This window comes from Falco peregrinus, chromosome 2 (genome assembly GCF_023634155.1).
Source record: "Falco peregrinus isolate bFalPer1 chromosome 2, bFalPer1.pri, whole genome shotgun sequence".
NCBI classification, from domain to species: Eukaryota; Metazoa; Chordata; class Aves; order Falconiformes; family Falconidae; genus Falco; species Falco peregrinus.
The window spans coordinates 16,118,616-16,145,614 of NC_073722.1; the positions used below are offsets into that span (position 1 = coordinate 16,118,616).

Consider the following 26,999-nt stretch of genomic DNA (forward strand, 5'->3'; position numbering starts at 1 on the left):
CACATCCAGCTGGCGGCCGGGCACACGGGGTGTTCCCCAGGGCTCAGCGCTGGGGCCGGTCCTGGTTCGTGTCTCTGTCTGTGATCTGGGCGAGGGGATCGAGTGCACCCCCAGCGAGTCTGCAGCCAACACCCGGCTGGGCAGGGGTGCTGATCTGCTGGAGGGCAGGAGGCTCTGCAGAGGGGTCTGGGCAGGCTGGATCCACGGGCCCAGGCCACTTGGATGAGGTTCCACAAGGCCGAGTGCCGGGTCCTGCCCTGGGGTCACACCGGCCCCACGCAGCGCTCCAGGCCGGGGCAGAGCGGCTGGGAAGTGCCTGGGGGGAAAGGGCCTGGGGGTGCTGGTGGGCAGCCGGCTGGGCATGAGCCAGCACCGTGCCCAGGTGGCCAGGAGGGCCAGCAGCATCCCGGCTTGTGTCAGCAACAGCGTGGCCAGCGGGACCAGGGCAGTGACCGTCCCCCTGCACTGGGCACGGGTGAGGCCGCCCCTGGAATCCTGTGTTCAGGTTTGGGCCCCTCGCTGCAGGAGGGACACTGAGGGGCTGGAGCGTGTCCAGAGACGGGCAGCGGGGCTGGGGAAGGGGCTGGGGCACAAGTGTTGTGAGGGGCGGCTGAGGGAGCCGGGGTGTTTAGCCTGGAGAAAAGGAGCCTGGGGGGGCTTATCGCTCTCTGCGACTGCCTGACAGGAGATCATACGCAGGTGGGGGTCGGTCTCTTCTCCCAAGTAACAAGCAACAGGGCAAAAGGTATTGGCCTCAATCTGACCAGAGGAGGTTTAGATTGGGTATTAGGAAGTTTCTTTGCTGAAAGGGCTGTCAAGCATGGCAAAAGGCTGCCCAGGGAGGTGGTTGAGTCACTGCCACTGGAGGTATTTAAAAGACATGTAGATGCAGCACATAGGGACATGGTTTAGTGGTGGACTTGACAGTGCTGGCTTTACGGTTGGACCTGATGATCCTTAGGGTCTTCTCCAACCAAAATGATTTTATGATTCTAAACTCTCTCCTTCCTAGATAATAACAACCTCCATCAGCCAAACATCCACAGATAACTTTCTATATTATCTTGGTATCAGATTAAGTCTTTTGGACATTGATTCTGCTAAGTGCTGAACAGCAGAGCAGGAATCTTTAGCAGAAACAAAATGCTGCAGATAGGTGGAGGACTACCAAGAGTAAGTACATCAGGACCAAAGCCAGTAATAAATAAATATACTTTTTGTAAGGCACACTTTCCAGGTGTAGAGGCTCTTTGATAACACACAGCACAACACAGCCAAGAACTGAAGAAATACTTGCAAAAAGTATTACAGCATTCATTTACCTTTGCTTGCAGTAACACCACAACACAAACTTGCTTCAGAGAAACCACCACTCTGATCACATCATCTCTTACCAGATCTACACCATTTACATCAGCAATTTTCACAAAACAGAACTGATTTCAAGCTTCTTGTGCTACTTATTTCCCCGCAAACTAAACGTGCAGCACTACTGCTGACCAGCCTTGCTCCGAGCAGCAGCAAACACCGCTTTCCAGAGCACCTGCCATAAACTACAGCTAACACCACATTCGTTTGAACCTACCAGAACAGAAGAAAGCCCAGACTGTCAAGTAGAAATACACTGTTCGTAAATGCTCCCTCTGAATTCTGAGGAGATAGAGGACTCTGCTCCCTCTTTTCAGGAATATTCTACAAGTAACAGCTAGCTGAGGCCCAGCTGCAGGTTAATGCCTGGCACCTATTGATTAAACAGGTTTCAGGCAATTCATTTGACACAGGTGCTGCTCTGAACAGACTAACAAATACCTGATAAGTTGGAAATTTAACCCTTTTTTGCCACCTCATCACCAACAGCATGATGAGGACTAGCTCAGTCAAAGCTGAGATCCCAGGGCGGTACCCAAGGTTGGTTTGTTTACCCATGGAAGGAGGGGTATGTCCTACTCACCGAAGCCACCAGCAAAGCAGTTCAGAATGGGAGTGTCTTCGCAGGCTTGTTCACAGAGCAGAAGGTGAAGATGTCCCTTTCCACAGAAGGGCTGAAGCACTCGTAACATGCAAAACACTGTGCTGCATCACTGCTGCTGCTGCTTCCCCAAGGAGTACTCGATACCATCGCACAGCTTCCCATCAGCATGCACTGGCTGGATAGAAACTCGGGATGGCAAGCACAAATACAGTCATGCTTTCAGTTTGGGAAAGCATCTCATGATCAATAAGGCGCTTTCTAAAAAAAGCTATCTAGCAAATCTATTCCCCATGAAGTATTTTGGCTCTCGGATCAGAAACTATTATGTCTACCAATAATAAAGTGTTTCCTCAGTTCAGCAGGAGATCATAAATAAAGACTTTCAGGATTTCCATTTGGCAAAATACATCTTTCTTTGGGTTTTCTTCCCTCCACCTAGCCTAGGAAACCTACCCCTGGATTGAGACAAATGCACATTGCACTTCGAAAGCGTACCAATTTCCCCTCAAAATCTTCTGATATAATGCTATGAATCTTGTTGAACATAAGGAAGTGAGAAGTACAAGTTTTGCCAACAAATGTTACTGCTCAATACACTGGGCACTTACCACAGACACGACAACTAATTAGATCATCCTTCTGCTACACAAAACATTAAAAAGTAACTCTACTACACCACACCATAACCACATCAGTATAAAAACGTAGAAAGCACAGAAAACTCAGTTGCCATTGCATAAACACCAAGAGTACTTTAAATGCATTAGCCATCGCAACTACTTCCTCTATTGTGAATATATACTGAATCACAAGAACCCAGTACTCCACTGAAGTTCTCAATTACAAATGTAATTTTATTTAATTTCTTCACTCAAACTGAATTTTCTCATTCCAAATCTTTACTGAAAGAGACAGTAGTTAAACGCTTAGAAAAAACAGGAACTGCTCTAGTAGGCAGCTAGAGAAATGTATGTATCAATACAGATATGGAATGTAAATTTCAACTCATATAGATCACAACATACAAAGAAGATTTTTATGCAATACAGACTTACAAAACAGTAACAGTTCTTCTCACAAATATTTTCACAGAGTTCTGCACAGCAATCTTGTAGAAAAGTAGATTTGTGCAACACCAAAATAACTTACTGTTCCTTAGTATAAATTATTTTTTATTTCCTGAAAGAAAGAGGTAATTTAATATGATTGGGCAGGATCTGACTGGATTTGGTGAGAGCAAAATACAAAAGATATTGTTGCTATATGCAGAAAAAGAATATGGCATGTGCTACAGTATTGCAGGAGCTAGTTCTAGGGGGGGATAAAAAAAAAAAGAAAAGTTACCTGTAAGTCTAGTGCTTCTGCTGCTGTCTGGAGGCAGTACGCCAGCAAACACCTGCCGCCTTAGAGACTTCACAGTCAGCCAGCAGAAATGTGCTTTGGTACTTGCATCTATTAAGAAATACCTGCCTCTGTGGGTTTCTAATTTGAGTTTAAATTCTTCAAAATAGCCTTTCTGATTTTGAGGAACAACGCACATTTTGGTGTGCTTTGAAGGAGTTGCCAAGTAGTAACTAGAAGGATTCACGCTTGATGTAACACAAACTCCATTCCCGATTTCTCCCTCTTAACTGCACAAAACATACAACTAAAAAAGAACTAATTGTCTAGGCCTAGAAACATGCTTGAATAGCAACATTGATGGAAACGATTTGCAAAGTTTAAAATCACATTAACCATAATTTAAATATTACCATTGATTCCCAGAAACTTCAGTACTGATGTAGTACAATCATTTGGAAAAGTATGAGACAAAGTGTGGTACAGATAGCACAGATTAAAATCCCCCCAACATTGTAATTAATTTCCATTATGTTAAAATCATATATTCCTCAATGTTATAGATAAAGCTTCAGATGGAAAATCCATTTCTTTATAATATACCTAGAATGTGAGTTTTAACCATCTTTACTGTAGGTTTCTTACATACAGGGATCAAAATAGACTTCTCATTATGACTAAAAATATAGATTTTTAACTACAGAACCCAGCAGCCATATTTTCTGCTTCTTTGCCCTTCCCCAAAAAAAGTCAAGCAAGGTCTACAAAAATAGCAATTAACTTTAAAAAATATGTTGCTTCTTCCAGCAAATTTAAGTTACATTCAGATGTAATATAGCTATTTATAAGGAGCAATGTTGTGGCAAGACACCAAGGGAGGTGTGTTGTGTTCAGTTTTCCTCTGACAACAGCTGCCCGCATCAGTGCTAATCTTGGTCTCTGGGATGATTAGTATCTGGTTTGATACTCGTGGTGCCAACGATTGAAATCATTGTAGAAAACCACTATGCTCCCAGATGCCATGCCAGTCATTATACACCTAAGGAAGGCACAAGATCATATTTGTTAGTGAACCGCTTCACGTTCAGATATATAACTCTTCAACAATGAGTTTCGTCAATATAAGCACAAGAACCCGAGGCAATGACCAAATTCCACTGAAAACAGCTGGAGCTGGAAGTGCTCCACATACCAGAAAAGTCAGGCTTTAGGGGCTCCCATCTTGGGCTTCCAATGCTGGATGTAACTAAACCTGCCATCTGTAGCACCTCTGACAGATTTATGGATCACAAAACATACAAAACACCATGCAACAGTTTGTATGGTCAGCCTGAAGCTACAATTGAGAGTTAGACAACAGAATTGTTTACCAGCACTGCTGCCCTGCAAGGCCATTTCAGATTCCCTGGGATTATTTCTTGACTTGCTTGGTTTGTTTTGGGGGGGAAGGGCGTGGGGGTGGTGGGGGTGGTGGTATTGGAGTGGGACGAAGCCCTGGTGAAGCAGCCAAGTGAAGGAAGGCTAGGAGAAGTGTTCATTGCCGTTTCACCTCCCCCATTTACACATATGACCTACATGAAGGAATTGGATGCGTGCACAGGACTTCAGTTGGAAAGGTTAGTGTGTGGGTTTGAAAGCAATTTGGAGGCTTTGGTTGTTTTGGAAAGAAATCACTGTGCTTTCCCACTGAGGCACTCTATTTCCAAATTCCTTACTCCTGGCCTACTACTAGAGATCATTTAGATCTGTTTGAAAAGCCATGACCCTGACAGGGCACACAATTACAAGAGTTTCTATATCTTTTCTACTGTCTCACATTAAAGTTCTATGAAAATCAAAAGTATGATGACATATAAAATTCTGGCATTTTAGGAAAAAACCCTCAGAACTAAAAAAATAACATTCAGAGTAAAAAGCTGTAATTTTTCCTTCAAAGACTAAATATGAGATCATCAAAACATTGCATTTTGATAGCATCACACTATTTCATTTCAAGAGCACCATTTTGATTGCTTCTGTATTAGGTTAAAACGTCTTTTTACACACTGTAACACAAACATACACAATCATGCATACCAAATAAATTACTCTGAGTAATTACCTGTAATTACTGAGTAATTACTCATTAAAATACTCCCAGTAAATCTCTTCTAAGTTTCTGTGTCTTCAAACCCAAAGTGAACAGGTTCCTAACTTGAGCACATGGATAAATTTAGATGTCCATATTAAATTTCATTTTATTGATGTGCAAGAATTACGTTGACATGAGATTAATTGCAGTTTAAAGATTCTTTAAACGCAAGATTTCATACATTTTAGAGGTCTAAAATCCAAAAGCTGTAACTCCAGCTTTTGAAATATTTTTAACAGCAGGAGCTTTTTAATGGAAAACTGTTTCTTTCAAGATGCCTATATTCTCTGATTATGCTTAACAAGAAGTTATTGAATGTTTGATTGAAGTCCACGGATATCGCTGGTTTGTATTTTCTTAAGGTCATTTTAATGTAAGTTTTAAAAATGTAGTCCAGGTAAAAATGTTAAAATGTTCAGTATGAACTTCTGTAAGCAGAAGGTTAAGAGCGTTAGCAATATGCTTTACTGCACAATGTAGGCATTCCTAAGGGATTTAGGAGCCAAATTTCTTCAAAAGTACACAGGAACTCCACTAAGCAAATACACCAAAGCAAACAAAATTCTAGCCCACAGCTACAAGTGTACAAATGAAATGGTAAATATCCATCTCATAAACAAACAATACTTTTTTGATAAAAACACTTTTGATAAAAACACTTTTAACACTTTTAAGTACAGCTGCATTGGAAAGTGTTATGTAAAAATGCAGTAAAAATACTAACTGATTGCCTTTGCTAGAACGAATCGTCAAGGAGGGTCATGCTTTATGTGGATAAAATAACTTTTTTAGAAATGAAAATTAATACTTGCTTTAGCAAAGTATGGATGTGTGGAGGGAATCTTGTTCTGCAACTGTTCTATATTTAACATAAAGGTCTGGAATTAGGAATGTGATTTGAATCGTAAGTGAAAGAAGAAACATGAAAAGCACGTATGGAACCTTCCACCTCCATGTGACCCACACTGTACATTGGCACAGGCCAATAACTCAACCTGTCTTGAAATTGTGCCAAGAAAGTAAGATTTCTTGAATCTTTATTCATTCCCCTAAGAGCTGAAATCCTGAAAAAAGATTATCTGCTCTGAATATGACGTGTTAGAAAGAATCTTATGCAAGCACAGAATTCTCAATATATTTGCAAGATCTGTGATCCACAGAAAATTAAAATCAGAGGAAAAACAAAAATGCAAGTTAACTGTAAGTATACATTCTCTGAAATTCTTGCGAAGACCAGGCATTGCTCTAACCTTTGGTCATACGACAGGGCCATGGATCGGATTCCAGCATCACACCCTGGATAAGCAAAAAGCTGCTTGAGGTCCCACATCTGCCATACCATGACTACTCCATTGTCTCCACCTGTAAGCAGATACTGTCCATCTCGACTCAGTTGAATTGCCTATAGGGGAAATCACATGGAAATTTGTCATAGAAATTTGTCATAGAAATGTGTTGCTCTTATTTCCCCTCTTTTACTTGCAAAAAAGTCTCGTATCGACAGCTGAATGTCTAGGGAGACTTGATATCAATACAAGCTTTTGGGACACAACATTATCATTATGTTATTCTACCCAGCAATAGCATTAATGTTATTATGCACAAATCCCTTTAATACATTAGGTATCAGTAGTTAAATTTTCTTACCTGTGATTTATTCCATATTCCAAGGATTTAATATGAGGTTAGCTAAAGAAATTTACTGTTCTAATTAGCTAGATTTACAAGACCCAGCTGTACTGGCATTAAAATATAGTACGTGACATTCCCCCAAGGGTCTTTAATACTAGCTTAGCAGAAGCCATCCTCCTTTTCTCTCTGGCAAAAGGCTGAATGATGGAGGGAACTGAAATGTTATAAAAATTACTAGAATTAATTTACACCAGCATTTTTAGATTCCTGCTCTGATTTAATAAGATAATGATCCTCTTAATAGAGACTGTGTTTCTTTTCATCATCTATCCTGAAACCACCTGTGACAAATTCAATGGCTTATACCCCGATCTTGCATGCATCATGGGGACTGATGGCAAATCTACATTTTAAATCTTTATTTGGGATCCAAATCATGGAGAAAGATGGGATATCATTGGTTTTCACAGTGAAGACTTATTGAAACTGGAGTCTTCAATCTATTTTGGTATTTCCTGTGTGCTGTTGGAAAAACATGAAACATACTGAGTACCTGGACAAACAGTAACCCTTCTCAGTTATCTGATGTCTATACCAGATGATACTATCAAATATTAAGATAAATGGAAGCATGAGAAATATTTCTTGAGAGATTTTGCTAATATAAATAAGCCAAAATGTGGTTTAAGAGAACTGAACTTGAAATTTTATTAAAGTAAGTGATAGCCTCTGGGGTCAGATTGACCATGATCCCTCTAGCCCAGCGCTGTATCACCAACAGTGGCAGCAGGAGATCCTCTGAGGCTGGCCAATCTACAGTCCCTTCCGCTTGTGCTCCCCATCACCGAGTCAGGAATATCAGAAAGCACAACTTTGTCCAATCCCTTTAGTATCTATTTACAAATATTAAATATATCTGTATTATTTATCTGCCCATTAATTTTCTTAATCTGTTTTTGAGCTGATGACTTCTGTGGGTTGGAGGAGGAAATTAGCCATTACTACTACAGTAATACTGAAAAGTACAAAACTTCTGAAAGGAAGACCCTGACCTGCTGCCATGCAGAAAAGAAACTTAAGCAGTAGAGGATATCAGGCCCTGATTTTGTAGCCTCATCCTCAAGCTATCTGGGAAACCAAAGGGTTTATAGGGTTTAATTAAAAAAAAAAACAAAACAAAAAAAAACCAAAACCAAAACACAACACTACAAAGACCCACAAAAAACAACAAAAAACAACCAAAACCAAGAAGTTGAATGAATTCTGTCATGTGGAATCACATCAGCACAAGCTACCAGCAAGATCAAGACCCTTAAAACTATGGTTTGGACCATTTATAAGCCCAAACCTTCTCCTCTCCTATGCTCTCCTGTTTCCAGATGCCTCTTCCCAGGTCTCTTTCTGACTTCTGCTCCCCAGCTTGACTTCTGTTTTTTCCCTTCTCTGCTCTGTACTTTTATTTTTGTATGCAATACTCAGCACAGCAGCAGCCTATCATCCTCTACATTTGAGCACATGGAAGGGTAAGAAACAACTCTGCTAGCTGTTTGCTGAATTATTTGCTGTTATCAAAAGGAAAATAAGGAACTTTGCTACTATGAAGCACTATTGTCTATCATTAAACTCCTGATCCTACCTAATCCTTCACTGCATTGCTCCTACTTCCAATTCCTGTTTTTCCTTCCTTCCTTCCTTTCTGCCTCTTCTTGTCTTCTAGTCTCTGGCAAGTTTCAGCATTCCCATCTCTACTTTTCTGTTCCTGTCACTCTTGCAAACACCTTTCTTTCTGTTCTTGCTTTTATCCCCGATTCTGCTGTTCTTTCTCCTCAGCTTCCCCATCAGTCTTTCCCTTTCCTTGTCCAGCATCACCTCAACACATTTCATGCCATGGTGGTTTTGCGCACCTCACTGTAGGGGATGATTGGTTGCAGAGCAAAACCCTGCATCCATGGGCTACAGAAGTTCAGTACAGAATGTAGGTGCTAAGCGTGATCTATTGAATGCATTTAACCTGAGATTTGTGAATCAGCTCAATTTGGGCAGCTTTTCACAAAATACGTATCCTTCACGCCAGGACTGATTCATGACAAATTTTACCTCCCTGACCCAAGGCAGAGAGACACAAACCTTTTCAACAGAACAATGTAAGGATGGAGGATATTCAGGCCAGTGGCTTTTAAATTCCAAACACACATGTTCTACAAATAGATTGATCCACTTTAACTAAAACATTATCACTTGAAGGCAAGGAAATTGCCTCAAGTTGATAGTCTACAAGCAAAATTCCAGCTCAAAGATTGAAATTTAGGAAACAGTAGAAAGAAATGAAGACAGGATCTTGCAAACATATCTCTCTCTGCTGAAGTCTGCAAGTATTTTGGCACTTGCAATCTTTACTTCTACAGTTTTTCAATATGCAAAACTTGTAACACTGTGATTTTAAATTCTCAGGAAAAGGAAGTTGTTTTTAAATACATAGAATTTCTAGTGCATGCACCACAAAAATGAGAGAAACTAAACCACAAAAATGTGACATGCATGCAACATGAAGGTGTTATACAGACTGCTGACAAGCCTAGAAACTAAAATCTACAGTGTCCGTAAGACACTGCTTTGTGAACAGCAATAACTGAAGTCAAACATATTGCACATCTGTATTTTTTGTATTGCTGTACTCTATTGCTATGATGTCAAATACATCCTGTAAGAATTATATGATGTGCAACACTCACATTAGGGTAGAGTTTCTATATTATAAATTTTGAGTGTTTACTGCAGCTCCCCTCAAGTAATTAGAATGAATCACATTGCTAAAATTTTATTTTACACAGTAACTTTAAAATGAATGTAATTTAAATACATATACTGTAAACAAAATATTGTGATGCCAGAAAAAAATTGATGATAAACCTGTTCCAGCTGTGTTTTGAATTAAGATGACGACACATACATGTAAATTTAGACACAACAAAACAGAATATATGGAGTTTATATAAAAATGGAGTATACACATCTAAGTATGGAAAACTGAATACTAACCAATGTTAGAGTTGACTATTTTGAGCTGAAACTTCTCCCCCCCCCAGAAAAAAAATAAATGTACCAATCATAAATTGCTTCTGTGATTCTTTCAACCAGCCTATGAAAATATGCTAAGCACTTCCCAAAGCACAGCCCCAAGGAGCTTGAAAACTCATCCAGAGACCCTCTTAGAAGAGTATAGTAACCGAGTAAGAAAGAGGTAGAAAACAAACTGAGATAAGACTGTGAAAATTATCCAGAACTTGCATGCTCTGAGTTGATGATCATGAGATCTAACATACCACACACAATTATTAAAAAGATTATTCATTAGAAGCAAAAATCAATATGGGGTGGTTTTCTTCTCTACAGCAATAGCAGTCTCCTAAGGGTATTTTCAAATTGCAATGAAGACCATGACAAATAATTATTTGCTACACTTATAAAATTCAGCTGATGAAAATCCATTAACCTTATGGTCATGGTTCACTTGAATTTTATACTTGAGGCTTTTACTGAAGAAATGCTATATTAAAAGGCAAATTAAAGCCATTAATCTTTAACTCTTCCCCTACCTGCAAAATGCAGTGGGTTTTGTGATCCTTTGATTAAATAAAGTATAGGCTTTGAACCCTTACTAATACCTATGCAGTTTTACTAAGTCATTGGCTTGTCATGAAGACAAGATGTTGATTTATTTGTTTTTATTGTTTATTAATAAATTTCTCAGCCACTTTTTTTTTTTTTTTTTTTTACATATATATATGCGAAGGAAGGAAGGAATAGAAGAAAAAGGTCACCCTGTCAACATTTCAGTTTCGTGACATGCCCTTCAAGATTTAACAAACGAAAGGATGCTTTTACTCCCAAGTACTCCAACTGGTATAGAAGACAACATGAATTGATTTTACTGTTCTGCTTTTCCCCAGCGTGGTTTATCTACAATTCTGCTAGGTATGAAACTGAAACAACTCTGCAACTAATCTTTCTCACAACATGAGCTTCAGACTCTCAAATAATCCCCAAAGTGCACAATTTCAGCAGTGTTCTAAAAGCTGCATTTCTGACTTGTATTTCCTTGGAAAGTCTCAAAACTTTGCACAAATCTCTTTTAACATCTTAGATTTTTGAAAGGCAGTGCTTTGTAAAAAGGCAGAGCTGACACTGTGACAGCCCTGGCTTACAGCAGCAGGAGTCTTGTGGGCACTTCCACATTTCAAAACAGACTCAGGAAAGGAAAATAAATTGGTTCCTCTGGGTGAAACAGCATACACTCTTTGTTTAGTGTAAAATAACTTTACTTCTCAGAACAAGCAGAGTATTTAGAGTTAAGTTATTCATTAAGATATCTAAACATTACATGGTAGATATACTGCGATATGCCTAAGCCCCACTGAGCAATACAATATTTAAAACAAAACCAGGTGGAAAGTATTGATTAGACTTGGAATTTCCCCAGAGTGTCTGAAATTTTTCTAGCACAATACAAGAAAGAAAATTGGAATGTTGTTCCAAACATCACCATTGAAAACTGCTAGTTTTGTCAATAACTGTCTGTCTGAAATACTGGTCCATAATGACACAGGAAAATAGAAACTAGAATGCCACATTACAGACTCAATGCTTATGACTATAGGAAAATAGAACCTGGAATGTTACATTACAGATTAAACTCTTACCACCTTTTTTCCCCTTTCCTATCCTCCTCAAGCAAAAACCAACAAAAAGTGTTGGTCAGCACAGCCCATGGGTTGGTACTATTCATTTTAAATGCCCCTACTTTAATCATGCAATTGCCACTTGCCTTCTAACATGATGTAGTGCAGAAGCACTGGGAAAGACGCTGTGGGTTGTTTAAGCATAAAGCCCAACTGGGACCACTGGGAGAGAAAGAAAAGAAAACAAAACAAAATAAAACCCAAACCCTGTACATACGTAATTCTGGCCCACAGAGAGTGGAACTTCCATTGCCTCTAGCAACATTCCTAAAGCTGTGGGTACTGACTGAAACACTACAGAAATTGTTTTAGCTGGCAAGGGATTTCTAGATATTTTACAGATTTGCTGGCCTAGCTGACAACATAATCGCAACTGAAAGTGACAGATTATTAACATTATTATTGTGAAAAGAGAAAACACTGCAATATGTACTTGCTTTATGGAAAGAACTGGGATCAAGGGTAGGCTGAAAATCTCAAAAGCATTTGTACAAGAAAAGCCAAAAATGCAATTTCAGACAATTGAAGAAACGTTAAAAATTGAAGGAAGAACCTACATAAATTTGGAAAAATGGCCTGGGACAGAAATACACACACGCCTACTTCATTTCCCCAGCCTCAGATCCACACTTGTGGCTGCCATCAGGATCCAAGGATCATATGCCCTCTCACCCCTGCAGACAGCACTCTCACTATGGAAAAGAGACCTGCACAGAGAGTTATTTCTGCATTATTCCACCACCAATGCATCTGCCATTTTGAAAACACCGGGATGCTGGACTAACAGTGAGTCATACATGACAGCGGTTTAGAAGGTGTTAAGTGGAATACGTTGAACTACACTGGAGATTTCAGTGGTAATGGAGCATTCACTGTTCCATGTAAATTATAAAATGGAAATAATGAAGATCAAAATTCTTTCAATTATATTGACATATTCTTCCAGCTCAAGAATTAATATGAACAGAGTCAAGGGAAGACCAGGTTAGATTTTTTAAATGCTTAAAATTTTGCCAAAAATCTGAAAGAATTTCAGTAATTCTGTAAAACAAACATGAGAATGAAGAAGCATGTTCTTCTTGAAATGTCTAACTTCCAACTAAAGGAAAAAATGTTGAGAGTGTTCAGCCCAAGAGAACACTGGAAATCCCAGCAGCTGGGTTGTCATACTGCTATATGCTTACAACAACAAAAGATTCCTCTTGCTGGTGTTAAATAGGTAAACAGTCTTTATAATAGGAAGCACTTCTTTACTGTGAGGATGACCACGCACTGGCAGAGGTTGTCTAGAGAGGCTGTACAATCTCCTCCATACTTGGAGATTCTTCAAAAGCTGTCTGGACACAGACCTGGGCAACTGACTCTAGATAGTCCTACTTGAGCAGGGGGACTGGCCCAGAATCTTCAGAGGTCCCTTCCATCCTCAACCATTCTCTGATTCTGTGCTTCTCAGACTGTAACTATCGGCATAGAGACCATAACTTCAGATAATTCAGGTACCCTGAATGCTGACCCAGCAATGTGATCTTGCTTCATGTCTCTGCTGAATTCTGTAACTTTCTAGCAGATTTGGTAATGCTTGTTCATTTACCCCACCCCACCCCCTTCCCTTTCTTTCTCATTTAAGGAAAAAGTGGGAATATTTTTTAATGCAAGGAAAGCATTCTTTTGACATTTCTGCTTCACTGCAGTATAGCTGGCAGGTTCTGCTCTGCTTCATAGGTACTATTTCATAGGAACTGTCAAAAGACCTGCATTTTGCATTACAAAATAATTTCCATAAATCCATAAGCTTAAAATGCCTCCTGCATAGTTTTGGACTTTCTCCATGTCTCTTGCAGCTAAAGATGTGGAACCTAGCTGCCTGCTCAGCAAATGCCAAAGGGCTAAAGAGCTGAAATATAGACATATGCCTATAAACTTCCTGAAGCTCAGCACAACACATGCTATCTCAAGCTAAGATGAAGGAATGTAGACAAAAATGCCAAAAAGGGGAAAGCCAACATCGAAAACAGCATATCCAACAACCTCCTGCCTTCAGATTCAGAAGTAAAGAAGTAGCCTGGCTTTTTCTGGTCAGAAATTAGTAATATTTGTATTTTTCAGTTCAAGGGAATGCCTACAGGGTATTGCTTACTATACAAACAGAGTTAAAATCTTAAAATTAAAACCAGTACTATTATGAGTACACGGTCCCCTTAACTACGATTTTTTCAGAATGCTGCTATTATGGTCTAGTACCATATTTCTGTGGTCTGACTATAGAAGGAGTCTCCATATAACTCCCAACACCAATAGCTTTTCCTGATACTGGAACTGACAGTCCTTAGCACTCACCTTTATCTTGTCATCTGTTTCCATAGTGGCTTGAAGTCTCCCATTCACACTGAATACACAGAAGAGGCCATTTTCATAATATATGACACAGTGGCCTTCTCTTGAAGCTTGAATAAGTTTTGGTCTTAGGCAGTTTTCAGGACCTTCTAATGTTTCAGGACCTTCTAATGTCCTCAGTAGGTCTCCATTCATAGAATGTATGAGACATGGTCCTTCTAATGAGACAGAATTAAATATCTAGTTATTGATTTACATGCTCATTTAAAGACATTGTATATCAAATAATAAGTAATGACTTCTACTTAGGTAATCACTATTATAATACATTAAAATTACTTTTATCATGTTCAGGTGGTTAGCCTACGACTCTAAAGGTGCCAGAAAGTAAGATAAATAACTTATCCTTTAAAAGCTTTGTATTCAAGTATTTTAGAGCACCTATCAAAAATAGTTAAGAGACCTAACAGATTTTCTTTTGTGGATTTTCTTTTAAAAAGTAGTAGTTCATTTTGAGAGCACAAAAATAAATGTGCTGAATCCTAAAATAAAATTTTCAAAATATGAAGACACAAAGAGTTAAGTGTAACGAATTTACATACATAGGTAGTCTAAAAATGTATGTTCTCATTTAAGAGCTTAATTCATACACAATCAACTAAGTATTTGCTTTTCAAGATATTTGGACAAACACCTTATTTGCATGTAAGCCACAAGTGTTCACATGCATAAAACAGAAATGCACACAGGTGCATATGATAAGTACACCCAACTTTGAAAAACTGTCTCAAAGTAGATAGCTTGGAAACACTAAAGCAGAAAGATCCTAATTAAAAAAAAAATACCAGTTTAAAAATAATTGTAGACCAGCATATAGGAAAATGATAAACAAGATCCATGGAATCAACATAATTCTCTATAATTTGCCTGCCAAAAGCAGGTCTTTGAGAACAAAAATGAGTCATATTACAGGTTTTGTAGCGAAGCTCAAAGAGCCTGAACAGAATTACTATACATTTTAGTTGGTACTTTATATATACCCTTCATCAAAAAAACAAAGACAGCACATTCTTTTTTCTCTATTTTTTTCCTCTAATTTTTCTCTTTTTTTCTCTAATTTTTGCTTCCCTTTCTGACAAGTTATCCATAGCAAACATTCTTCACCATCCTGGCAGTCAAGAGCTGTACCAAACTGTATGCTGTATGTAATTACACACTGGATAAACAAACAGAAATAGTAATCAGTAGGCTGTAATAGGGAAACTGACATGGTTGCCTCTTGTACATGTCTAAATAATCCTCAGTTTTTACATGTTTAAAAGGAGGTTTCAGATTCCAAAGCAACTAAAAAAAGGTTAGAAATACAACCACTATAAAGTTAATAAAGTCTGCCACTGGAGACTATATTCCTTTTTGCATTAGGATTATAGCTTCATGAACAGACAGAAATGACAACAGCTACTTACCTTTTGAACCACTTATTACCAGGCCAAGTTCAGCACAAATAGTAGCACAGGTGATCTCATAGTCATGTCCTGTCAAAATAGCTCGAGGAGTTGCAAAATCACCTTCAGTGAAAAAACAATAAAAGCAATCCTTGGTTACAATCTATTTCTAAAATCACTGCTTTAAATCACTGAAGCGTCTTCAGTTTCCTTGCTCTTTGAGTTCATGTTCCATACAAATCACTTCTATGCTACTGTTTGCATACGGTTCTTCTGTACTCATACCTATACAGCACAGCAGCAGTATACTATAGGAATTCAGCTTGCACATTCACTGACACACATTAATATAGAAGTTGGGTGTGCAGTAAAACCAAACAGACGTTGGAGCACAAAGATCTGCATTTTCCCCCTCCCTCCTTCTCCCCCTCTTTTTTTTTTTTTTTTTTTTCCTATGGAGGAATTGTTCAAAGTCAATTACCGCCTTTTCCTGTCACAGGCGTTAAGTAAATGCAAGCATCACTACAACAGGTACTGAGATGACAGACCACGAGTGCCCAAACAAGATGTAAAACATCCATTGACTGATTTTATTTTAACCTAGTAACAATGTTGAAACCTCAGCTTCATGTCTAGCTCCTTGTAAAATGTGGACTGTAATGAGTATGAATTTCAGATGAGTTTTCAAAATCAAAACACCCAAACCCAACATTAATTACCACTGCTCCTATTAGACAATTCTCATCAAAAACAAGAAATAAAAATATATTTTTTTGAGATTCTCCTTGTAATCAAACATATATGGATATCGTAAAGAAAAAAATTTATTCTCCAGGTCAAGACACAGAAAGGGTAAGCAAATGCTATAAAACTCTTTAAATAGTTTTATAACTTCACTCACAGGTCATTTGCTAGATCAACCTCTTTAAGAGTGCTAAAATTTCATGAAATTCACAATTGCAATACAATTAGTTCATTCATCTGAAGAATGTGTATTGGGCAATGTTACCATTTAGTTTCAAAAAGGATTAGATGAGTTTTTAAGTAGCAGCAAATAATTTCACTTCACAATAAATGCTGATACATGAGGTACCAACAAGGCAATAAAACAGTGGTAAAATCAAACTTTTTTTACTTTAAAAACAAGAGATGGTTTTGCAAAAAGACACAGTAATAACAGGGCCAACTGACTCCATTAGTTACTAAAGTAGCATCACACAAATTACACTTGGGGCTGTAACTTTTCGAAACAAGCATAATGTCATCAGTTTGTCGATGGAGAGCCTTAACAGAACTAGCAATACTGGTTCTGGGTCTTATATATATATATAAAATATATATATTTATATATTTATATATAATCTGGGAATTATATTTAAACAGGTAGCTACCCAGACCCTACATGTGAGAGACTTCTGTGGATTAGTAGTATAGATCTGGGCTTGCACAAATAAAAGCTTAGCTTACTCGCCATATTTTACCTTTTTACTCAGACCATTTGCAACACCTCCCAGTCTGTGTAACTGCCACATTCAAATTGCTTCTTAGAAAAGGTCATAATCTATGACAAAGTATCAAATCAAGGATTTTGACCTTTCAAAATTTGATTTATTCTGCAGTTACTATTATAATCTATATCCACAATACAAAATCTTTAAAAGAAAATAAATATGCTTCTTCTTAGATAAATATGTTCACTAAATAAATATTATGTGCATATATACACACACAAATATGCATATGTTATCACCATTTTAAATCTGAAAATGCTTTGGAGCAACTTGCTGAATTTTCCCTGATCTCTTAATAAAAAAACCTTTAAAAGCTATTGCTTTTGTTTTGTGTAATGTTTGGCAAAACACACTCAAACCCACGAAGTATGGCAGACAGTTCAGAAGCAAAGGAAAAACTCCCAACAAATTAGAAGCATAAGGGTAGACTTAATTACCTCTAGGTATTTCTCAGGTGGCTGATCCTATGAATGCTCACAAACCTTTTAAAAAAAGTTTGTTCTAGTGAACTTTCGTCACCTAAACATGGGGCAGGCATCTTAGAAGATTCATGAATGAACATCGTGTAGACAAGCCAAAAATTTGCATTTTTAGGGGAAAAATGTAACCGCAACCATAACAGTCTAATTATCCAGTAACAATTTAATTTTGTTGACCCAATTGCTTCTCCCTGTGTTCCCCAATCCACAAAAGAGGCGGCAGCTTTGCACATTTAAGGCACTTATAAGTTTGAGGTTTTTTAAATGAGCTGCCTACATTAGCAAAATTCTAGAATTCTGGTTTTACTGCTTTATTTTGCTTTCAGAAATTGCATTTAACACACACTTGCATAGATCAGCAAGGAATTAATCTAATCATGTTAATGAAACTTTTGAAATCAGAGAAGTTTTAAATGTACAACATTGTAGTGGATGTAATGAACATAAGATGTTAGAGTTAGAAGGACGTATAAGAAGCAATGTCTGAATGAATTATTAGGAGGTGCAGATAAACAAAATCCTTATAGCAAACATATTGCTTACAGCAACTACATCACTGTAGGCTTTACCCAGGTTAGGCTGTCAGTAACTATACACATAAAGTGTAGGAGATAAGATTCTTAAAACAAGAAGTAGAAACTGAGCATATATATATATCACAGTCCACAGAAATGTAAAATTACATGAGTAATGCTCGCAGTCCTTTTAGAATTTGGGCTTGACTTCAAACATAATAGAATATAAATCTACAGGTGGCAGGATCAGTGTTTCATAAATTTTATCAACTGTTTACTAAATTACATTTGTTCTAAAGAAACACTTCAACGCAAAAAAGAGAAAAAAATCTGAATAGTACCTTTAAAGAAATTAGGACTTGAAAAAATACTGTAAAAGAGGAGTCCTGTGAAAAGCCAGGCTGACTCCTTTGATAAGAATGTCAAGTATTTAGAGGTTTCCAAGCCTCTGATTTTCCAAATAATGGGGTCAACTTAAAAGCCAGTTGTAGAGCAGAACAGATTTCTTTAAAAGCTTTTAAACTGTTATTGCTTCAGGAGATTGTCATGGTTTTCAATAATGCAAAGAGAAAATTTTATTTTGTTGCTGGTTTAAGGGGCACCACTTCAAACTTTTCTAAATTGTTTTAGGGGAACCGGCTTGCAGATCTTTTGAAAAGCTGGGGAAGTGACTTCAAAGGGAAAAGAGTCTTTGTCCACTAAGCAGGTTTACGACCACTGATGCAAACCCTAAGGACTGAAAAGAATACTCAGTCCATCTTTATGGAGATCCTTAAGGAAGATGAACAAGTCAAATAAAATTAAAGATAGTTCAAATCCTAGCACTAATAACCAAGACACAACAGTTTTACAGATGTGCTTTTCTCAGCATAGTACATAATAATATCCTTAGTCTATAGCATTGCTGAATTGTTACTTGAAGTTGAATGCTGTAAGAATCTTAATGCCACATTCACATTGCAACAAATGTCATCAATGATTTATTTAAGTCACAGAAGGTATACATAAAGTTATTTTCCAGTAAGGGACAGATTACCTTTAAAGTAACCACTCAAATTAGTTTGAAAGAACTCTCCTACATTCCAATAAATAATTTCTGCAAAGCTGTTTTCCCATAGAAAATAGCATAAAATATCACTCTCCCTTAAGTGACTAAAGTACATTTTAAATCATAAAATTCAAGCTTCAGAAGATAAAAGAAGAGCACATGATATCATGTCAGCTTATGGCGATATTTCAGCGAAAAAATGTTAGGCGTTTGGAAACTACGTTTAAAAAGGAACAGTGGGATTATAGCAAAGTCAAAACTTTCTTCTAGTTTAATGACATCCAGAAGATATGCCTTACTGAATAACAAGAAATTGGTTTGTATTGCTGGGTCTTTCTCTGCTTTTTTTCAGCTTCATTGACGTTACAAAACAAAACGGGATCACGACATTTTAAATCCACTACTAAATTCCTAAAATGACCACTTTCTGTATTTTCAGCACCAAGTTGTAAGAGCTGAGCCAAACATCTCCCTAAAAAGTAATCAGACTAGAGATTGACAGAAAAACTTATTTCATAATGAAATATGATACTCTTCCTACTATTTCTGCATGAGATAATATTATGCAACACATTAAGATATAAAATATTTGAGCATGCTCCTTTTTATGTTTTATGCTGAGAAGACAGTTAATTATTACAAGTCACAGACAGCCAAACAGTTATTTCTAAATTATGATTCCGTGCTTGCAGAGGCTGTAGGGCACTTTTAAATGGCAAATTAATTATGTGATTTTATGCCAATAAGAAGTCCAAATTAAATGATAATCTAACTATCTTTTTACCTATTTTTTTTTGCGAAAACGTGATTGAGTACTTTCTCAGAAGGATATATCAACCAAACCAAAGCATATTTATATATAAAAAAAGTCTTCTAAAAATAATTTTCAAATTTCACAATTTTGAAGTTGGTTTGTATGATAAAAATTGAGGAAAAAAAGATTTGAAATCAATTTGAGAAGTACAAATATACTTACAGAATACAAGACATTTGGACAAAAGTGCTTTCAGCAAAATAACTAAATTAAGAAAACTAATCTGCTGCTAGGCTTCTATGTTGATTATATAGCAAATTTCAGAGTTTAATTACATCAAAGTGACAACTATCAAATATTATTGAAACTCTGTATATTAACATTATTTATAAATCACACAGAGTGAACATATAAATAACAGCCAACTGGTTAAAACCACATTTCACCAGTGCAGAAAGGCTAGCTCTTTGATGGATGTAAGATCTTACTAAAGTGATACCACACAATATTACTGAAGTATTCCTAAACCTTCAGATTAAATAATCTTTCCTTTGTAAATATGCATTTTATTGTAACAATGTAATCTTTTCATATTATATAGGAACTTCATTGTTGTCCAGTTCTTCACATGACACCCCATCAGCATTTCCTCTAATTCCTTCAAACTACTTCCCATCTGTTCAGACTTCTTTTACAACAAAAAGTATAACCTTATGCCTAGATGCAAGTTTTGTTTTTGCAAAAAACACTTCAACCATACATCTTTTCAAAAATGAACAATATCTTTGAACAACTTATCATTCTATCCTGAAGCAAAATCTAAAAACACGAAACACAGATGATGCTATAATGCTGTTACATATGTTCAGTAAAGGAAATAAAGAATTACATTTATCTTGTAGAATTCATTTCAGCAAATACAACACAGGGAAGGCTTACAGGAAGTTCTCCCTCCTGCAGTCACACTGTGCAACAAGTGACTAACATTTATTTCATACACATTGTGTCAAGAAAACAGGTTTGCTATGTTTCCAAAATAAACACAGTAAAGAAAAAGATTTAACAGGCCTTCATGAATTGGGTATTAAAATTCAGATTTCAAAAGTCAATAATCCTCAGCCTCTTAATTCCTACACCATATGCAATGCAATGCGTTCTGGAACTAGTTCACCCTTACTGGGGATTCATCTGCTGAAGTCCTGGAAGTCATTCAGCAGGACTCCTCCCACTGAATACAGACCTTTTTGAAGCCCTTAGAAAGTATCTGCAGGTGAATATTCAGGGTCAGTGTACACTAATATTTTAATATTTGCACCATCCCGACTTCATAAACTGCTACTTAAATATCAGCTTTGAAGTTTTAAAACACTATCATCTTTGTCTGAGAATGTTCTAAAACAGCTTTATGAAGGGGCTTTTTTTTTTGTTTATGCTAAAAAACCTGATCTATTTTCTTTGTATTTCTCTCTTGTGGTTTATAGTTATAACTATTCAATTACATTAAGTCCAACAAAAAAAAAAACACAACACAAAAAACGAAACTCAAAACCTCAACAGAAAGGAAAAAAAAAACCATCAAGCAATAATTTCAGTTAGAAATAGCACCTACTATGGAACTGTTGTAAAACAAAAGACATCTTACAACATGCTGAAACTGACCACTAGTTGAAACATATGTAGTATTTCATACCTTGGGTAGAAAATAATCCAAGATGAGAGGTTTCATATGAGAATTCAGCTCAATTCAGCCATTACTGATTTTTTTTTTTTGCTATTAAAATAGTATAGTAAAATAATTTATTTTTGTTTATAATAAGAAAAATGTATCACTGCAAAACAATACTGTTCCACAGCAGTATGTATAAAAGGGTGGTTTAGCCATTTGATTGCTTTTGTAAAGCTAATTTCAAACCTGTGCAGCAGTAGTGTGTTGCACTAGATAGATGCTTCCCATCTTTACATAGCAACGTAACTGGGAATACTGATGGCATACATCAAGCTCAGAGCATACATAAACTAGCTGTCTCTTTAAAAGTAACTGTTTTAAACCAGATACTTTTCAATGAAGCAGGCCATAATTCTAACTACATATAGTGTTCTCGCACTTAATGGAGTAAGGCTTGTATCTGTGATGCTAGTCTTAATAGAATTTAGATCCAGAAACAGGTATAAAATAATTTCCTACCTAAGTCAGGATTATTGTATTGGCCAAATAATTTTTACAACATTTAAGTTGATAATTTTATTCTATACTACAAATTATGTCTTCTGCATTACTCTGTTCTGTCTTACACGGTATACACTTTAAACTGAATGGTTACTTTCCCCAGCAACCAAACAAGGTAAATAAATGTGATATATTAGTACATCAACCCACCACTATGCATATGGTGCACATTAAGGCTGTATTCATTTACCATACGAATATAATTCCTTTTACCACATCAACTGTTAGTTACAAGTTGTAAATACAGCGTTGTTTTTCCTGGAACTCAAAGGTCTGCGTTACATCATGAAGCACTAAATATCCTTAACCTTCTGGAGAATTTAATGCATATAGTTTTAGTGACACCTGAAGCTGGATACTGCCAAAAAAGCAGCATCCAAACTCTTTCCCTTTTTCCAGTCTCAAAGTACATACTGCTTTCACTTGCGCCTGGATGGTGCCTCAAAACTTGCTCTACAATATTACTTGCAATTACTCACACAGACTGACAAATCCTGAAACACAATCTCTCTTAGTCTGTTGAAAACAGGAATGATACAGATGCTGTGCTTAACACTGTAGAACACACTTTTAGCCAAAACAAGTATTTATAGCACACAAACCTACACGCCCCTCAGTACCAAACCACTACGACTATTTAGATGCCTTCCAAACCATCACAGTGCGCTATGGCAAGCACTTTTCAGTGAAGGCCTTGTCCTCAAATAAGTATCTGTGACACGACTTTCTTGGCATTATATAAATAGAAAATCATATTGCTTATGTAGCATCTTTGCAGATTTCCAGATATACCAGAATTCATCCACCTGTTATACCTCATCTTTTTCCAGTTTAAATATTTGGAGGCTAGAACTATCCTTTATATATGATTTATAGAGTACTTGGAGGAATGAGGCCTCAGCCTCTTTGAGGTATCAATGTGTTATAGTTTAAAAAAGAAACAACAGTGACCTTTTGTAGCTGTATAGTTTAAGGCTCTGTTCTAGATTCATTGAGATAGTCCCAGTACTTGCTGCACTGGCTACAACAGTGCCATGTGAAGATACAGGGAACTGTAGGACCAATTACAGCATCAGGCCTATGTCCATTAAGCTTTCATGAGGCTTTCAAGACTAACATCAAATAATGCAATAAATGTTAGATAGAAGAATATTTAGTGGTTACTATCCCTTTCAAAATGTTACAGGTACTTTTCTAAGCCTTATGGGTCTTCTCTATGAAATAAATTTTACTGAATTTGACTTACAACAGGAATAGAAAAATTTAATATTGCACTTGCTCAATCTCTAGTAAAAAAGAAAAAAGTATTCCATTTCTTTTTACAGTCGCACTTAACAAAACACTCCTGATCTATTTCTGCTTCAGTTCGTACATTAACCTTAAATTCACATTGTATTTTCTCATTATAATTTTAATAAAAAGGATAAAAATTATACTACAAATGAAATCAATTTTTTTTGCACCGCATATGTGAACGTATATATATTTTAAATATTTTACTAGGCAGTGCTTTGGAGAGTCAGTCCAAGATCAGATTTCACGCGAACCCAGCAGATGGTGCTAAAGGATTCTTGCTTTATGTACAACATTGTGCTACTGTCCAGCCATTTTTGAAGAAACAAAGAATATTTGTTATGTCTGCAGTTAAACACTGTTAAAATAATACTGAATTATTTACTGGCTTTTTTTTCAGGAAAGACTCACAATAATATAATCTACGTGTGTAGAGGTAAAATATAAATGTGCTATTGAACACCAAAAGGAGCACAGGCAGACTGTTTTTAAACTCAGTGATGGACTATCATAGAGCAACACTCTTTTCTTAAAAGACTGACTACAGAGAATGGCACCTACTGCCTTCATAGTTGCAGCAATTCCAAAATATTTTAGTATTTGGAGGCTCTGCAAATTTTTAGCTATTATGGTAGACCACCATTTGACAGAAATTAACAGTGATAGCAGAATTTCCATTATAACTAACATGATTACTGATTTATGGACATTTTGATACTTCTATGACTTAGCATGATAAATGCAAAAGGGAACACTGACAGGTAAGATTTTTACAACTACTTCTTAATTAATTTTTCTAAAGAAAATAAGCTGTTATGTAAACTACTTCCAAATGTATTTATTTTTTAGGAAATAAACATTAAAATTCTAAATAAATATTTATGCTATAAACATTCTTCAAAATGTGGAACCTTATCTTCTCAATTATCATTGGGTTTTAAACTGAAAATAGAAGTCTAGATCATGCAGAAACTTGGGAACCAAGATGTAAGTTAATTCAAGATGTGGATAAAGACAAGGGAAGAAGGCAAAGAGGGTTTTTTGCTCCTAACAGCAGATATATGACCTGCCTGGAATCATTGTGACTATTCACTGTGTACAGAGGCAAGCACGTATACAAAACTTCATAGAATTCAAGTTTACAGAATTAGTGTGTCTGAGTACAAAGAAATTATTAACTATGGAATTGCTCTTTAATCAGCCAACACAAAGATGCTCATCAGGTCATATTTTCAAAGTTTCAATTGCCTGCATTATCCACTTAATTAATTACCAAGCATTCACTTATAAAAAGTTTAAATTTTCAAACTGAAAAATGTGCGTAGCAGTTGATGAAATACAGATGTTTTACCTTTTGCTATGGTTACTAATATAATTAAAACCAATGATTTCTCTAGTCTCAAGACCGCAGCTTTAGTCTAATAATAATAATGTTAATTGATAAAAAGTTTTTCAGGTGTTCAAATACTTATTTAGGAACTGTAGCTATAAAAAAAACCAAAACAAACACAGTTTATTTTAAAAGAAGTAGCTTGGATAGTAGCTAGACTGTTTTTCAGCAAGACAGGAAACTGGTGATTAAACTTTGAATCCTTTGGGAGATTTCACATTTTATAAATTCAAAAGATTACGTATTTTTTAAAAAATTATATCTGAGAAAGATATTCAACATGTTAGTGATAGTGAAAGTGTTCAATGAATTATCCCAATTAAATCTCAGTAAACCCAGTAATTTTTATTAAAGTACAAAATCACGTGCTTACATTCACACGTGCCCTGCTACACAGCTACACGACTGAAAACATTTCTTTAACACACTTCAGAAAACCTGAATATAGTACCCTCTAAAAAAGTATAAAACTGTGCAATGAAAGCACCCCCACAATCTTTGTGATGCAAATGTGATACATACAGAGAGTAACATTTTCTAGTTTTATGGGCTAACATAAAAGAGGTAATATAATTTGTTTTATTCACATATGTGTGGAAGATCAACGCAATAACTCAGAGGAGAACACATTCGTATTAGTAGTAGTAATACAGTTATACACAGACTCTACGTTTCATTAGTACTGAATACTTTGATCGGTTAAGCCTTGCTTTCATTAAGCAAATAAAAATTTTAAATTAGATATATTTCTGTTTTTCAAAATATGAAAACTAAAAAATAATTATGAAATAATCTGTAGATATTTTGAAAGCAATAGAACAGTCTCTTCATAGCCTATGAATATAGTGCAAGAACAGCAGAAAAGCAACTTACCTTCACCTCAACTGTGGAAATGCCTAGCATTTTATAAGTACAAACCATTTTATAAGCATAAACACTATTAAAAAATTAAATTCACCACTATAAAACTCCCCTCCAAGAAAGTACATCCAAACAAAATAACCGCAGTGAAAAAACAAACATTTTGTAGGCATAGGTTGACATTCACTGATCTGATTGGCCTCTATCTGGTAGGTATAAGTGAGGGATCATTCAGAAGAAGGATTGGAGAAAATGGGATATTCCAACTACAAAGAAGTTTGTTGGTAAAGGAATACAACAACTATGTGTGTAGCAAGAAATTTTGTGACAATTTTTAATCTGTAAGCAACAACTAGAGGTGGCCTTCTAGATATGATTATCATCAATATAACAGATCAGAAACATGATGGTTAAAGGAACTTACATGAAAGTGGCGAAGCTATGAGAGTGTTCAATACGCTTTATAAAGGAAAGAACATGAACAAGATAATTTTTTCAAGTATTTTGAAGACAGGTTCCAATACGTGCAGAACATTGTTCTATAAGATCTCATGAAAAGTTAGTCTACAGAAAAACAAAGGAAAAGGTAATAAAAGATACTAGTGAAAACTGCCCCAATGCAGCAGGACAAGACAGACAAGATGATACCAGTTAGCACAACTGAAAGTTCTCCCATAACTGTAAACACAGGAAAGTCAGGCAGAAAGATCAAAATAAGTGAGTTTTTTCTGAATCGGTGTAAGACACAAGGTATAAGCAAGTAGGGGCAAAACCAGGATAGCCAAGCACAGATGAGATGCAACTATGAATGACATCAGGAGTAACAGTCATTCTATAAACACAAAAATATTGTAAGTTTCCATGAGAAGCTGCTCTGCTATTTAAGAGCCAGCAATGCCAATAGATAATGTCACACATTTAGAAGTATTTCAGTAAGTCTTCAATAAAAAGGCCAACTGCAGTCAGGGAGCAAACATAGTAAAAGCAGCAATGACAAATCAGTTACAGAATTCCCTGAATTATACAATAACTAAAGGAGGGAAATGTTTGGAACTCAACTGGCCTGATAATACTGATCTGAGAATACTGTGAAAATGAAACTACATAATCTCAGAGTTTTAACTGTTGTTTTATGAATACTGGGTGAAGTTCTGCAAGATTAAAAAAGTCATGTCATTTAAGAAGCAGAAAAAGGAAAACTGAGAAAGAAGAGTAGTTTACTTAATCCCAACAAACAGAAAAAATATGGTAGAACATGTATATTTTTATTTGCATATATATACACACACACAGTTTCCAAGAAAACAAGGAGATAAGTAACAGCCAA

General features: G+C 36.5%; 1 protein-coding gene across 1 annotated transcript in view; it reads right to left on the reverse strand.

Annotated features, from left to right (window-relative positions):
• Positions 1–2,805: 2,805 nt before the first annotated feature.
• Positions 2,806–26,999, reverse strand: part of LRBA (LPS responsive beige-like anchor protein) — a 411,018-nt gene continuing 386,824 nt past the window's right edge. The window contains 4 exon segments of the mRNA XM_055797819.1: positions 2,806–4,352; positions 6,695–6,846; positions 14,153–14,367; positions 15,616–15,717. Coding sequence (XP_055653794.1) covers positions 4,262–4,352; positions 6,695–6,846; positions 14,153–14,367; positions 15,616–15,717 — 560 coding nt within the window. The 3' untranslated portion in view covers positions 2,806–4,261.